At 41.5% G+C, this 12500-nt stretch overlaps 3 protein-coding genes across 5 annotated transcripts in view; 1 reads left to right on the top strand and 2 right to left on the bottom strand.

Annotated features, from left to right (window-relative positions):
- Positions 1 to 1998, top strand: part of col11a2 (collagen, type XI, alpha 2) — a gene marked incomplete at its 3' end in the record, with an annotated part of 54928 nt that extends 52930 nt beyond the window's left edge. The window contains exon 66 of the mRNA XM_079287733.1: positions 1939 to 1998. Within this exon, the coding sequence (XP_079143859.1) occupies positions 1939 to 1998 (60 nt within the window). The remainder of the gene's footprint in view (positions 1 to 1938) is intronic.
- A 2075-nt stretch (positions 1999 to 4073) lies between these two features.
- On the bottom strand, positions 4074 to 7368 carry LOC306791109 (estradiol 17-beta-dehydrogenase 8-like; the record flags this gene model as incomplete). The annotated part of the gene is made up of 4 exons (XM_079287734.1): positions 4074 to 4197; positions 4482 to 4567; positions 5055 to 5150; positions 7363 to 7368. The coding sequence occupies 4 exons, from the start codon at positions 7366 to 7368 to the stop codon at positions 4074 to 4076; spliced, it is 312 nt and encodes a 103-aa protein (XP_079143860.1).
- A 714-nt stretch (positions 7369 to 8082) lies between these two features.
- The window catches only part of brd2a (bromodomain containing 2a), an 11986-nt gene continuing 7568 nt past the window's right edge, over positions 8083 to 12500 (bottom strand). For 2 of the 3 annotated variants that reach the window (XM_079288452.1, XM_079288450.1), the window contains exons 6-12: positions 12432 to 12500; positions 12206 to 12334; positions 11879 to 12070; positions 11319 to 11581; positions 10700 to 11019; positions 10402 to 10530; positions 8083 to 10015 (exon numbers count right to left, since the gene is read on the bottom strand). The exon at positions 12432 to 12500 is cut by the window's right edge and continues 471 nt beyond it. In XM_079288452.1, the coding sequence (XP_079144578.1) occupies positions 9888 to 10015; positions 10402 to 10530; positions 10700 to 11019; positions 11319 to 11581; positions 11879 to 12070; positions 12206 to 12334; positions 12432 to 12500 (1230 nt within the window). In that variant the 3' untranslated portion in view covers positions 8083 to 9887. The remainder of the gene's footprint in view (positions 10016 to 10401; positions 10531 to 10699; positions 11020 to 11318; positions 11582 to 11878; positions 12071 to 12205; positions 12335 to 12431) is intronic. The other variant, XM_079288451.1, reaches the window with a different exon arrangement.

Below are 12500 nucleotides of genomic sequence, written 5' to 3' on the forward strand. Positions count from 1 at the left end.
AAAGAAACAACACGTGCAAATACTCACTCACACACACATGCACTTAGAGACACTTATATATAAGAAACATACACGCCCAGTAATTTGTAAATTAACTTGTAAATGATATGAAACACACACACACACACACATTTACACTGAGGTGCTTTCGTGAGACAAACACTCACTCTCAAGCACGTGCCTCGGGAAAGCGACATCCTCCCAACAATTAATGGACGTCAAAAAAAAAAAGTAAAGAGGACAGAAATACAAAAAAAAAACTTGCGGAGCGGAGGCCATCGTTTGGCCGCACGACCGCGAGGAAGGAAGGAAAAACCAGGAGAGAGTGTTCTTCGGAATAAAACAGTGTTTTCTGTACCAGCAGCGAAAGGGGCCGGCCTGGGGAAGCACGCCGGGAACCTGAGGCCTGAAGCCCCCCCCTCGTCTCTGATCGCCCCCCTCTCACTCATCTCTCCTCCCCGCTGTCTCTCTTTTATTTTCCACTCATCCCTTCTGCTCTACCTCCCCTCCCACTTCTTCTCAAAAATAGGTCACACTTGGACACTATTTCCACTTCTTTGGATCCCAAGTTCACACCGAGAGCAACGTGGTTGACAGTCGCTCTTTTGCGACCAAGAGGTGCAAGAGGCTCCTATGTAGCTGTCTGCATCGAGGATGTTCAGCAGTTAAACGGTGTGTTTTGCTCAACTGCTTTGGTGATTAAACCTGAAGTCATTCAGATGAAAAGTTGTTCAGAATTGAAAGTGTTGAATGGACTTTTTACCTGTTTTGCACTTGCCTGAAGTTCTGACATCAAACCAAACGAGCAGAAACTAGTAAACTAGTTCTGTAAGAAATGAATGAAAGTCCAGTGACTTGTCAGTCATGTTCACATTTAAAACACAGAGCTCTCAGCTGCGTCCTTTTTTGTCTTGTCTTGCTGCCTCTTTGTAATATTCTCTTCATGACCGCCTTGCAGAGTCCAACAATGTGATTAACAGCTGAAACAGATGATAAAAAGATGCTTCCCGGTGTCATGCAGCGAGGTTAAAGGAGTCCAGTGTGACGCAGGATTCATTCAACCTGCTGCATGCAGAGGCAGGATAGAAGATCCCAGATCAGTGAATTTAAAAGCCATTACTTTTGTAAACTGTGCTGAACTTGACGCGGTTGTACTTGCATGTTACTGGTGCCTTCTAAAAGGGCTGATGCTTCTTCTTCAGCTCCTAGATCAGCCTACCAGGGTCGCTACCACGCACCAGTCCAGTATTTGCTGAGTCACCTTCTGGGTACTTTGACTGTTGTTTTCCATCCAGAATACATTTTCTGATGTCGCATCCCAGCGCTGAACATCGTCAGGGTTTAAATATGTATATGAGATTCAAAGTTGCCTCCTCCTTTCGCCATACAGCAGTGAATAAAACGCATGCTTTACTGAAAGAAACTGTGTGGCAAGGTGCTAATTATACCAAAGCATGAAACCTTTAGTATTCACTTTGAGTCCTTCATTTTCTTTAGTCTATTTTACAGTTTCATGAAGCTTTTTACTGGGGAAAATGTGCATTACATTCCATTTGTACAGAAATAGTGATATTCTATTGTATTTATTTAAAACAAACAGGGTGCTTTGAGATTGAATAATACACGGACCACCAAATATTCCAGTCAAATGTGGTATATTCCATTTGTATTTATTTGCTGTAGCTGACACTTGGAGGTGAAGTGAAGCGAGTGACTCACATGTTAAACTCACTGCCAGCCTGAGTGATGGTGCTCCTGTTCACACCCTGTCCAAACTCCTTTTGTAGAACCAAAGAATCTGTGGCCATATCTTATTGGAATATCCCCTCTTAGTGTTTTCAACAACTGTACTGTGCTGTTCAATGTTGCTTCCTCTGTAATGATTAAATGGTGACTCTCCAGTTCTGTCACATTCCTTGTCGTTGTTTTGGTTTTTAGGCTCGGGTTAATGCTTCGCTGAAACAGTTTGCTGACTCAGCCCCTGCATTGATCTACTGAGGCGCTACAAATTGTGACATCATCTTCTGACTTTTTATGTGAGACCACGGCGGGCAGGAGAGGATGTGAGAGGGAGGAGACAGCTGTCAGCCACCAGGGGATTAAAAGGGATAAATATGAGTATTGTTTGTAAGTACAACGTGGCTGTGGGGCGAGATCATACGAGGGTTCTGGTTTTATTTGTTTTGTTTTTTTATTGTTTGTCCTTTTATTTTGATTGTTATTATAGCAGGGAAACGGGGGCAGCGTGGCTAAACCTAAAAATTTAAAAATCTGACCTTGATATTCTCCAGAGTGAATGACCTCTAATATGTGTCTGCTTTTATTGTGTTGAAGGCAAACGTTTCAACAAAAAACTAAAATATGGTGCTTAAAAGAGAAAAAAGTATTATTTTATAATGTGTGTAAGTAATTTTTTTTTAAATAATTGTCTCTGTAATATATCATCTTTTAAAAAGAGCTGCTCGACTCTTGTTTTTCTTCCAAACCCATCAGTAGTCATTTGACCAGGTAGACAGACAGGACACACCTCTTGATGTATTTATAGTTTCATGGGAATCACGCTTCTAGTTTAGTCAAAGGTAATGCCGGTAGATATGTTGATAATTATCTCGTCATTAATCTTCTCATATCAGTCTCGTGTTATTGCAGCTGTAGGAAGTGACGGCTACGCCTGTTGATGCTATCGGCACAAATCCGCAAATCCTGTTTTTCAGACACCTGTACCCAAAATAATAACTGTGATGATGTTTGTAACAACAAATATTTATACTGCAAAAAGTGAAGAAATGTATCAATATATTGATTCACCCAAAGGAGAAAAAGTGGAGTATAAAACCACTCGAGAGCCATGTGAATATTATTATTATAATACAGTGGCAGTCATTTCTCTTTAACTGAGAGAGTTACCTTAGCTTATCAATATACAAATTGACAAAAGGAAGTGGCAACATTATGTGTGTGAATATGTGTGTTTGCATATACTGTATATGTATATATCATAATTATCATAATCATAATTGTATATGTGTATGTGTATATATATGTGTGTACATATAGATACACATATGTGTGTGAATATACTGTATATCAGTCGTAGTACAGTAACATATGCCATAAATAAGTCATAGTATGGTTTGTCGTTAAAAAAAGGACATTGTCATAAACAATTATAAAATATTTTTTTAATGTTATGGTGTATTATGCAATGAAAAGATAATAAGTAGGTCATAAAAAAAGATACAGTATAAAAAGTCATAGCAACTATACCATGCTATTCAAAATGAATCTCATGAATAATATAAAAATGGCATGGTATAGTATGCCATGAAGTTATAAAAAAGTAAATGATTATTATATTATATATACTATTACAATATCATTGAAATATCATAGTTTGCCATTAAAATGTCATAAAAGACGTCATAGTATCTCATGAAAATAGTACAGTATGCCGTTAAACAAATACAGCATAGTATGTCCTGAAAAAAGACATGTGAAGTAATAGTACAGCATACTATTAAAAATAATATAGTTTGTCATGATATTACATAAAAATGTTGTCAAGAAAAATGACATAAAATATGAATCATAAACATTATCATTGGCATTAAAAATGCAGAAGGTTGTAGTTTGGTTTGCTGTGGTTTAAAGATCGCTGCCAAGACTCTGCAGCCAGAAGCACAAAGGTCCATTTGTGCTGCTCAAAGATTCATTGAAGAGAATCACACAACAGCTTGTCTTTACAGAAACGTCGACATGAAGATGACTCAGGAGAGTCCACTGAACGCACTGTCAGCAGTTTGGGAGCTATTTTATACTGAAGAGAAAACTCAGTTTCCCCATGTTCTGAACCATGCTACATAAATAAAGCTGATATAAAGTCTATCGTAGTGTTTGTAGAGGTGAAACTAACTGCATTTAATCTAAAACACAAGCAAACATTCTTTGTAAAAGGGTTTATTTACTGTATTTAACTTGTAAAAATGAAAAGAGTATTTACGCAGCACTTTACATATTGCCTTCCTGGCTTAAATAATACATTTGTTGATTCCCTCCTGACAAATGAAGTGTTACTAAATGTGTGTGTGTGTGTGTGAGTGTGTCTGCTGTACCTTGCCAATAACCTTCTCTGGAACTTTATCCGTCATGGGAGTCGATATGAAACCGGGCAGCACACAATTACACCGAATCCCAAACCTGCAGGACAAGAGAAGCAGAAGCCAGTGAGTGGAGATTCTTCTTTTTCTAACTTCTAAACACTTTGACTGTTACCAGCTGTGTGTGTGTGTGTGTGTGTGTGTGTGTGTGTGTGTGTGTGTGTGTGTGTGTGTGTGTGTGTGTGTGTGTGTGTGTGTGTGTGTGTGTGTGTGTGTGTGTGTGTGTGTGTGTGTGTGTGTGTGTGTGTGTGTGTGTGTGTGTGTGTGTGTGTGTGTGTGTGCGTGTGTGTGTGTGTGTGTGTGTGCGTGCGTCACTCTTCTCACCTGCTGAGCTCTTTGGCAGCCGTCCTGGTTAAACCCTCCACTCCTGCTTTAGAGGCGGCGTAGTTTGCCTGTCCGATGTTTCCCACCTACCAACGTCAACCACACAGACACCAGGAAACACAATCAGTCCTGTTCCACTGGAGATGTTCATGAAGCAGTCAAAGTTCAACTCACACAGCAGATACTCTCACAGAGGACTCAACAACTCATGTGTGTCTTTGGCTTCATATTGTTTTTTAGAATAAAGCTCGAGATGGATTTCTGTGTGTATTCTTGGATCTTGTGCTTTGGGAAACGTTGATTAGAAAGCTAAAGGAAACATTCCTGTTAAACACGTTTTAAATGACTAGAACTATCCACTGTATTCCCATCGGTTTTGGGGTTTGACTGCTTCTATTTGGTCCCTTTGGACTCCACTGAAGCTCTGAGTGAACTAAAGACAGGTCCAGGATGAAAATACTGCTGACTTCATCATTTAACAGTTGTGGACAATCCCACCATCGCACCTCTATACGTGCCTTTCTAGATCCAAACTTTAGCTTCAGCTAAATATGTAAAGTGTAACGCAGAGACCTTTCCCACGATGCTGCCCACGGTAACGATGGATCCTTTGGGTGCTCCACAGGCCACCAGAGCCTGAGCCACAGCCTGAAGGACCAGGAAGGAACCCTGGGAGACGCAGGAGGAGAGAGGACTGAATAAATCTCTTCACTGTGTTCTGTTCTCTGCTCTTCATCTAAAACACAGAAAGACGGAGACGCCGTCTGATGATGAACAGACTTCATGAATATGTTAAAATAATGTAAGACCATGAAGAGAGGAGAAGAGTGGATCATGAAGAGGTCTGTCTGATCCAGATGTTGCATTAATATGAATTATGGGAGCTGTGTGGATCGGTTTCTAATGAAAGACAACAGAGTATACGAGTTATTTCCAGTTGTTATCACACAGCTGCCTCGTGTTGTTCTGAGCTGCAGTGATGGAATAAGAGAGTAAAAGCATCAAGGCTGACGGGAGGAAACGTAGAAACATTCAAATGCAGCTTTCGTTCTTATATTTCATCTTTAAAACTGTGGCTGCGTTCATAAAGATTTGACTGACCGATACTAATATCTGTTGCTCTTTACTACTTGTCACTTTATTTTGAAGTCACTGCTTTAGTTCCTGTCAGGATCCTGAAGGAAGGACGACTGCATGTTCCCAGTGAGCTGATTGGTTAACTTGCAGCGCAGGTTACCGTAGGACACAGGTGTCAAACTCAAGTTTGACACCTGTGTCAAAAATGTAATGAAAGATGTGAAAGTGAATACATGTTTGTGCTTCAAGGAGAACAACGTGTCTGTCTTCTGTGTTATGAGGCGTGTCGGTGATGAAGGATACAATTCACGTCGGCATTTTGACACCAAACACGGAGCTAAATTTAGCCTCCAAGAAAAACATCAAACTGTCCAAGAACTAAAAGGCAGACTGCAATCACAGCAGAATATATGTACACAGCTACAGCCCAGTGCATGCTGAAGGTATGTGAGCAGAGCTCCGACCAGATACAGACTTTTACAAATGTCAGTTTGTGAAGAAACACCATCGCAGACCGAGTTGATGAACGAGCAGCAATCTAACAACACAGCAGCTAAGAGACGAGCAGGTACTTGTGTTTGTAATGAACTGTTGATGAAAGCACAGACAACACGGAGACATCATCTATCATGTTCATCAGACCTGACTCTCAGTGAGCAGCTCTTGGATGTAGCTGCATGCACAGGACGACGACAGGGAGGAACATTAGTGATGCAGAGAGGTGAACAAACAGCTTTGAACAAAGTTAATGTCAGAACTTGTGTTTGATATTTGTCTATGTTATTTTCTTTAATAGTTTGATCTTTGATAGAGTCATGTGGGTTTCTTAACCCTCAATTAAAATGATTTATGTTATAATAACAGAAATGTGTTTAAATATCATTTTTCATTTATATAACTGCATGTACAATATGTTTACACTTGAATAAACAATAATCAAATGCAGAGAGAGTTATTTAACAATATGTTAGGAGAAGTTAGTTATACAGTCTTACAGTTACAACCGGCCCTTTGAGGGCGACCGTGATGCTGATGTGGCCCAGAGTGGAGATGAGTTTGACACCCTGCTGTAGGACATTCACTGTCAGAGGAAAGAAAGCAGCAACAGTCCCTGCAGCCTTCTACCACATGCAGAGAGAAGAGAGCAGAGCGCTTGTTTCTCAGGAAAAGGGTCAGATTCAGATGTTAATGTGTATTGTTTTACTCCCTGATTTGAACGTCTTCCAGGCTTTTGCCTCACAAGAGTATAGGGAATTGTCAATTTGTCAAAACAGCTTCAATAACAAAATCAACAGTTTGATGAATAAATCTGTGTAATATAATCTCTGCTTCCATTCCTCTGATGTGTGTTTATGTTCCATCTTTCATTCTTAATGTTTCTGAGTAAATGTAATACTGAACACATGTGCCGTCCTCTTTGTTGACCTTTTTTACGTATCCATGCTTCCACTGGTAACCCCGTGTTTAACGTCATATTGCTATGAATTGTGGATAATTATCTTGGGCAAAGTCTGCAAAAAATGCAGTTTTGCGTAAAAGTGTTCATAAAGGGCTCAAAATGTCTGAGAGCCTTCATACACGCGATGATCTGACAGTGGGTCAGTCCTACACCATCACGGACTGTTGGCACATGGTGTAGTAACGCGGTGTGACCACAGGGTGGCAGTCTACATCTAGCACTGCTCTCTTGCCAGCTCAGTGCCAGTGTACAGACAGAAACGATAGCATACGATTGCTTCCGGTATACACTTTCAAAATAAATAGTTTTACCATAACGGCACAGTTGTGTAGTTAGAACACATACAACCATTACGGCAACATTTCCATAGCTTGTAACAAAGCTACCAACATGTAGCTGTCGATATTTTTCGGTTCCCAAGTCTCCTATTGCAAAACAAAAAGTAAATAAATAACATCCTGTGGCGGCTTCCTGTTTCCATGGAGCAGATGATAAACTACATCCTGTGAATCGCAGTCATGACACTTTTGGAGCAGAGTTTGAACTAAAAATAAATTTAAAAAACTGTTCGCAACAAATATTCACACATCAAGTGTATTTTTTCTTAACCGGGTGATTAGACTCGTTCATCATAATTACAAACGTAACGACACTAAGTCGTCATGTGTGACTGAATGGATGTCATCTTTTTCTATTTGATCATTCTAGGAGTTGTGAAGATAAAGAAAACGTATACCGTAGAGAAAGAGTCACTGCTAGTTATCTTTTTTATATGTGGTGTTAAAATGTGATATTTTCTAAAGAGGAAAATAAAAAAGGTCACTTTGGCCACTGAGCTGGTCTGGATCTTAATTACTGCGCTGGAAAAGCATTATGTTAATACGTGTTAATACATTTTGTAACAGCAGGGGTCACTGTTTTCAAAGGTTTATCATCTCGAGTCATGTCAAACATTCTCATTCTCAGACTTGCATGACTTCAGTAAGTTCCAAAAATGACATATCTGTAAATAAAATATCCCCAGTCAGTGAAAAGAGGAACTTGTCTCACTTTATTTATGTACAGATGTTCAGAAGAAACAATGGAGTCAAGTACAGAGGCATTTAGATTCCTGACAAACCAGAAAAGTAAGACTGATAACTGGAGTAATTCGGTTTATAACTGAAGACAAAAAAATAAAAAGCAGCTCGACTAAAATGACTGAAGGAAAAAACAAAACATGCTCGAAGATTGAGACTATAAAATATGTACACTTCTACAATCCTGACAGTTAATCTGTGCATCATTTACAGTAGACTTCAATTGAAAAGTTACTTTCAGTGTTGTGAACAAAACCTTAAAATTCCTTCTCAATAGATAATCACTGTCAAACATACAATATTCCAATCTCAAGCCACAGGCGATTTTAAAGAACAAGATAGACACACAGCCGTACCTAAATCACTAGATGGTTTAGTGCTCCAGACAAACTGTGCAGTTATCACGCACTGCAGTAAACCAGGTTTAGTCTGAGCTGGCTGCTGGATCCCTAGATTGAAAAAGACACTTTCACGTCTTCACAAGCAGCTTTGCTTTTTAACCTTACCAACCAGGCATCACCCACAAAAAGTTAACTTTTAGACAAAACTCAAGTTATTGCAGAGAATAAAACTTTAACCTGCCAGATCTCAAAGGCCAAATTGTAATAAAAGACAAAGCAGTTCTGCTTTTTGTGACACCATGGTGTTAAGAAGTGATGGCCCATTGGGGAAGTCCACCCAAAATGCTTCAACTACTTGAATCAAATATCAATGTCAGAACCAGAAAAACCCTTTTGCAAACTGAATCTGAACACCAGAAGAAATCAGAAGAACCGAGAAGTTATTTGGGCACAGGTGAGTGGACAAGACACGTCCTCACAATTTATTAGCAGATTGGTCAGAAGAAGAAAAAAAGCAACACGTTTACAGAGAAATTGAAATGGATGAAAAAAGAAAAAACATGACGGCACACATGGGGTTTGTATAAACTGATGTGGAACGAGGTCACATGTCTGTACAGTGGCCAACCCTTTCAAACAAGACCATGAGTACACAAGGATGCAGTAAAGTAGTATGCAGATGTTCGTCAGCTCCTCTGTATTGCATGCATTCGGTATTCTACTGAACCAAGGTGCTTCTGCGTGCTGACTGATTTTCAACGCCTGCGTCAAAACTATGAGGATTTCACACTCGCACATGCAGACGCGTACGTGACACATTCATACGTTCACATTCGCTCACGTGTTTGCCTCTACCCTCTTTATCACACCAGAAAAAAAAAATTGACAAAAACTAAAACAACTCCGTCCGCACCTGTTTCCCAGAATGAGGGAATAAATTACTCCATAAAATGCTTCTTTATAAAAGAAAAATAGATATTTATATAACTGTACATCATATCTATACATCATAAAGACAGAGCACAGGAAGAAGGGAAATTATCTCCAGAAATAAGACAGATTCTGGCTCTAGCACCCATATCCCTCCAACGCATGCGTCGCTCTTCTCCCGTGTTGGCAGGAGATGGAGCGTCCCTCGCTCTGTCCAGCAAGGCCGGCTCTCCAGAGAACGGCAGGACTCCAGTCTCCTCCTTCCATCCCTGCTCAGCGCTTCTGTGTCCAGGACAGGATTGGATGAATGGGCCGAGCGTAGGGAGCCCCATCTCTCTCTCTCTCTCTTGGTTTCACACTGGTTGAGTCGGACCAGTTCTGCCTAGTGCTTGTCTCGTCTGATCCGTCCCGCGGCTCCGGTAGCTCCGGTAGCTCTACTGCAGTTCAGTCCGCTCGGTGGAAAGTGAAACACCCAGGGTCCCTCACGTGACCCTTTTAATGTGGAAACACCATCTGCCTCTCAGCCAGAGTCTGAGTCGCTTGTGTCTGAAGATGACGAGGAAGAAGACGATGAAGAGGAGTCCGAGGAGGAGCTGCTGGCGCTGAGACGTGACGGCTGGGTGTGCTGCTCAGTTGCTGGTTTCTCTGCTGGAGTAAATATAAGAAAGCTGATTAAACCATCACAAACAGATGGTGCACTTATCTCATAACACAATGGATGTTTTTATAAAGTGGATCTTTAAGTACAACTGTTGACAATGTATACAATTTGGAAAAGTCTAATCAGAATATATATATATATTTTTATCATTAACACTTAGTTACTTTTAAGTCATTTTGAACATGAACCAGACGCCTACCTGAGTGAAAAATAATGAGCGGCCATTAAACTTCGGATTGCATCTTTAAGTTCAATTTAACACCAGCCAGTTTCCTGACATAACTATCATGGTCCACTATATTTCTGAAAGTTACTATTAATACTGAGTGATTTTCAGCCCCAACCCCGTACTCCCTAAGACTGGAGGACTTACTTTTGGTCTTAGCAGGCTTCTTCCCAGAGTTGAGCTGACCACTGACGTCCATCAGCCTTTTCTCCAGCTCCATCTGTTTCTCCAGAGTGAGCTCCTCCCGAGATTTGCCAGAAATGTTGTTTTTACTTGCTGTATGGAAACACAAAAGTAACAATAGCCATAAGATGGATGTACTGCACTACCTCATCAACGGTCTACAAATCCTGAAGATGAAATATTTAAGATAACATCAACATTCAATCCAACGGTTTGATTATGGGCCTAAACCGGCAGATATTTCACGATCTCTTCAACTAACCGTATGGCTTACGAGGCTTCTTCCTCAGACACGTCATGACATATCTCTCGAGCTCCCGCAGCGTCGATGGCTTCAGGGTCTCAAAGTCTATCTCGATCTCCTCTGGGTTGGTGTCTCGGAGCGAGGGCTCACGGGACTGGATGATGTAAACGACGCGGCCCAGCTTCTCCCCGGGAAGCTTGTTGATGTCCAGGCTGAGTTGGCGCTTCTCATCGTACGACATGGGCGCCGTCTCCTCCTCTTCATCTGAGTCGTAATGACTCACTATGGGCTCGTGGACCGGCTGAGGCATGCTGAACGTCATGCCGCCCTTTTTGGTTCTGATGGGAGACAGGAGACAGGAGAGCGGGAGACATGGTTAAGAGATGGTCCACTGGAACCCAGAAAAGTCATGTCAACACAAGAGCTTTGGAAACGCCAAGCAAACAGCATGGATGATGTACTTTTAACTTGTTTTACTACGAACTGATATTGATTTTACACAATAACAATTTCAATAGAAATCTTACAGCATGTAGCAATCCGTCTGTCCCTTTGAGGCATCTTTCACATGCCCTCAGGCAAACACAGCACGCACCACATACAGTACCAACAGTGTCCAACAGGTGGCAGGACTCACTTGCTCTTGTTGTTTTTCTTGCTCTGTGCCTTCTTGACCGGCACTCCAGGACCGCCCGTCCCTCGGTTGCTCTTGGGTTTTGGAGTCTTGGTGATCTTGGGAGTCTTGGGCGGTCTAACAGGGGTCACCTCCTCCTCTATCTTCCGATGCTTCTCTTTTTCTACCTTTTTCTTCTTTTTCTTGTCCTTCTTCTCTTTCTTTTTCTTGGGTTTGACGATGGGGCCCTGTGAGAGTGCAGTGAGCTGCTCATGTACAGCTTTGAGCTGAAGGGAGAAAGAGACACAGATGGGTCAATGGAATACCGAGGAAGGGATATTCTAGCAACAGCTCATGACAGGCCGTGGTATGCTATGTTTATATCATAAAGGGACTTGGTTTCATCGTTGCTCCTCTTTCTCGACTTTCTCCAGTCTGAGTTTCGGTTGTCAATAGCTCCAGAGAGAGGTTCCACACCACTTGTGTCCACTTACAGCTAGAATCTCTCTCTCGTGTCAAGACTCATCGGATAGTTGTTTAATCTTGGTGTAATATAATAAAATGATATGCACTGGAGTACAAACCTGTTCCTGCAGCTCTGCCAGCCGGTTGGCCCTCTCCTCCTCAGAGTCAGAGCTAGGGCTGCTCTCGCTCTCCTCACTTTCACTGCTGACCTCACTCTCAGAGGACGATGAAGAGGAGGAGGAGGAAGAGGAGGAGCTAGGCGGTGCTGGAGGCTCGTCTGGCATCTTAGCAAAGCAGAACTCAAAGACGTCCTAAAAGGATTGAACAGTATGTGAGTGGACCAGATAAAAACAGTGATGATGTGAGGAATATAGACTATAGACTTATATTATGCTTCTGCAAAAACTATAATTATTACTTCAATATAACTGGAGTAAGTGCATTACCTGCAGTTTTCTGGCCATGCCCACCACATCATGATCGGGGGGGTTGTACTTGTAGCAGTTTGAGAACATCAGTCTAACATCAGCAGAGAACTGCTGGGCGTCACGATACTCTCTGCCGTCCATCTTACGCTGAAGACAAAGAGAGGAGGAGAGGTTTAGGCAACACACTGTATTTGGGAAAAACAATGTGTGTGTGTGTGTGTGTGTAAATCCCTAGGGCAAATACCTTGATGGTGCTGAGGTCCATGGGCTGCTTAATGATGTCGTGGTAGTCGTGAAGCCCGAGCAACGAGGC

This window comes from Melanostigma gelatinosum (assembly GCF_949748355.1).
Source record: "Melanostigma gelatinosum genome assembly, chromosome: 17".
NCBI classification, from domain to species: domain Eukaryota; kingdom Metazoa; phylum Chordata; class Actinopteri; order Perciformes; family Zoarcidae; genus Melanostigma; species Melanostigma gelatinosum.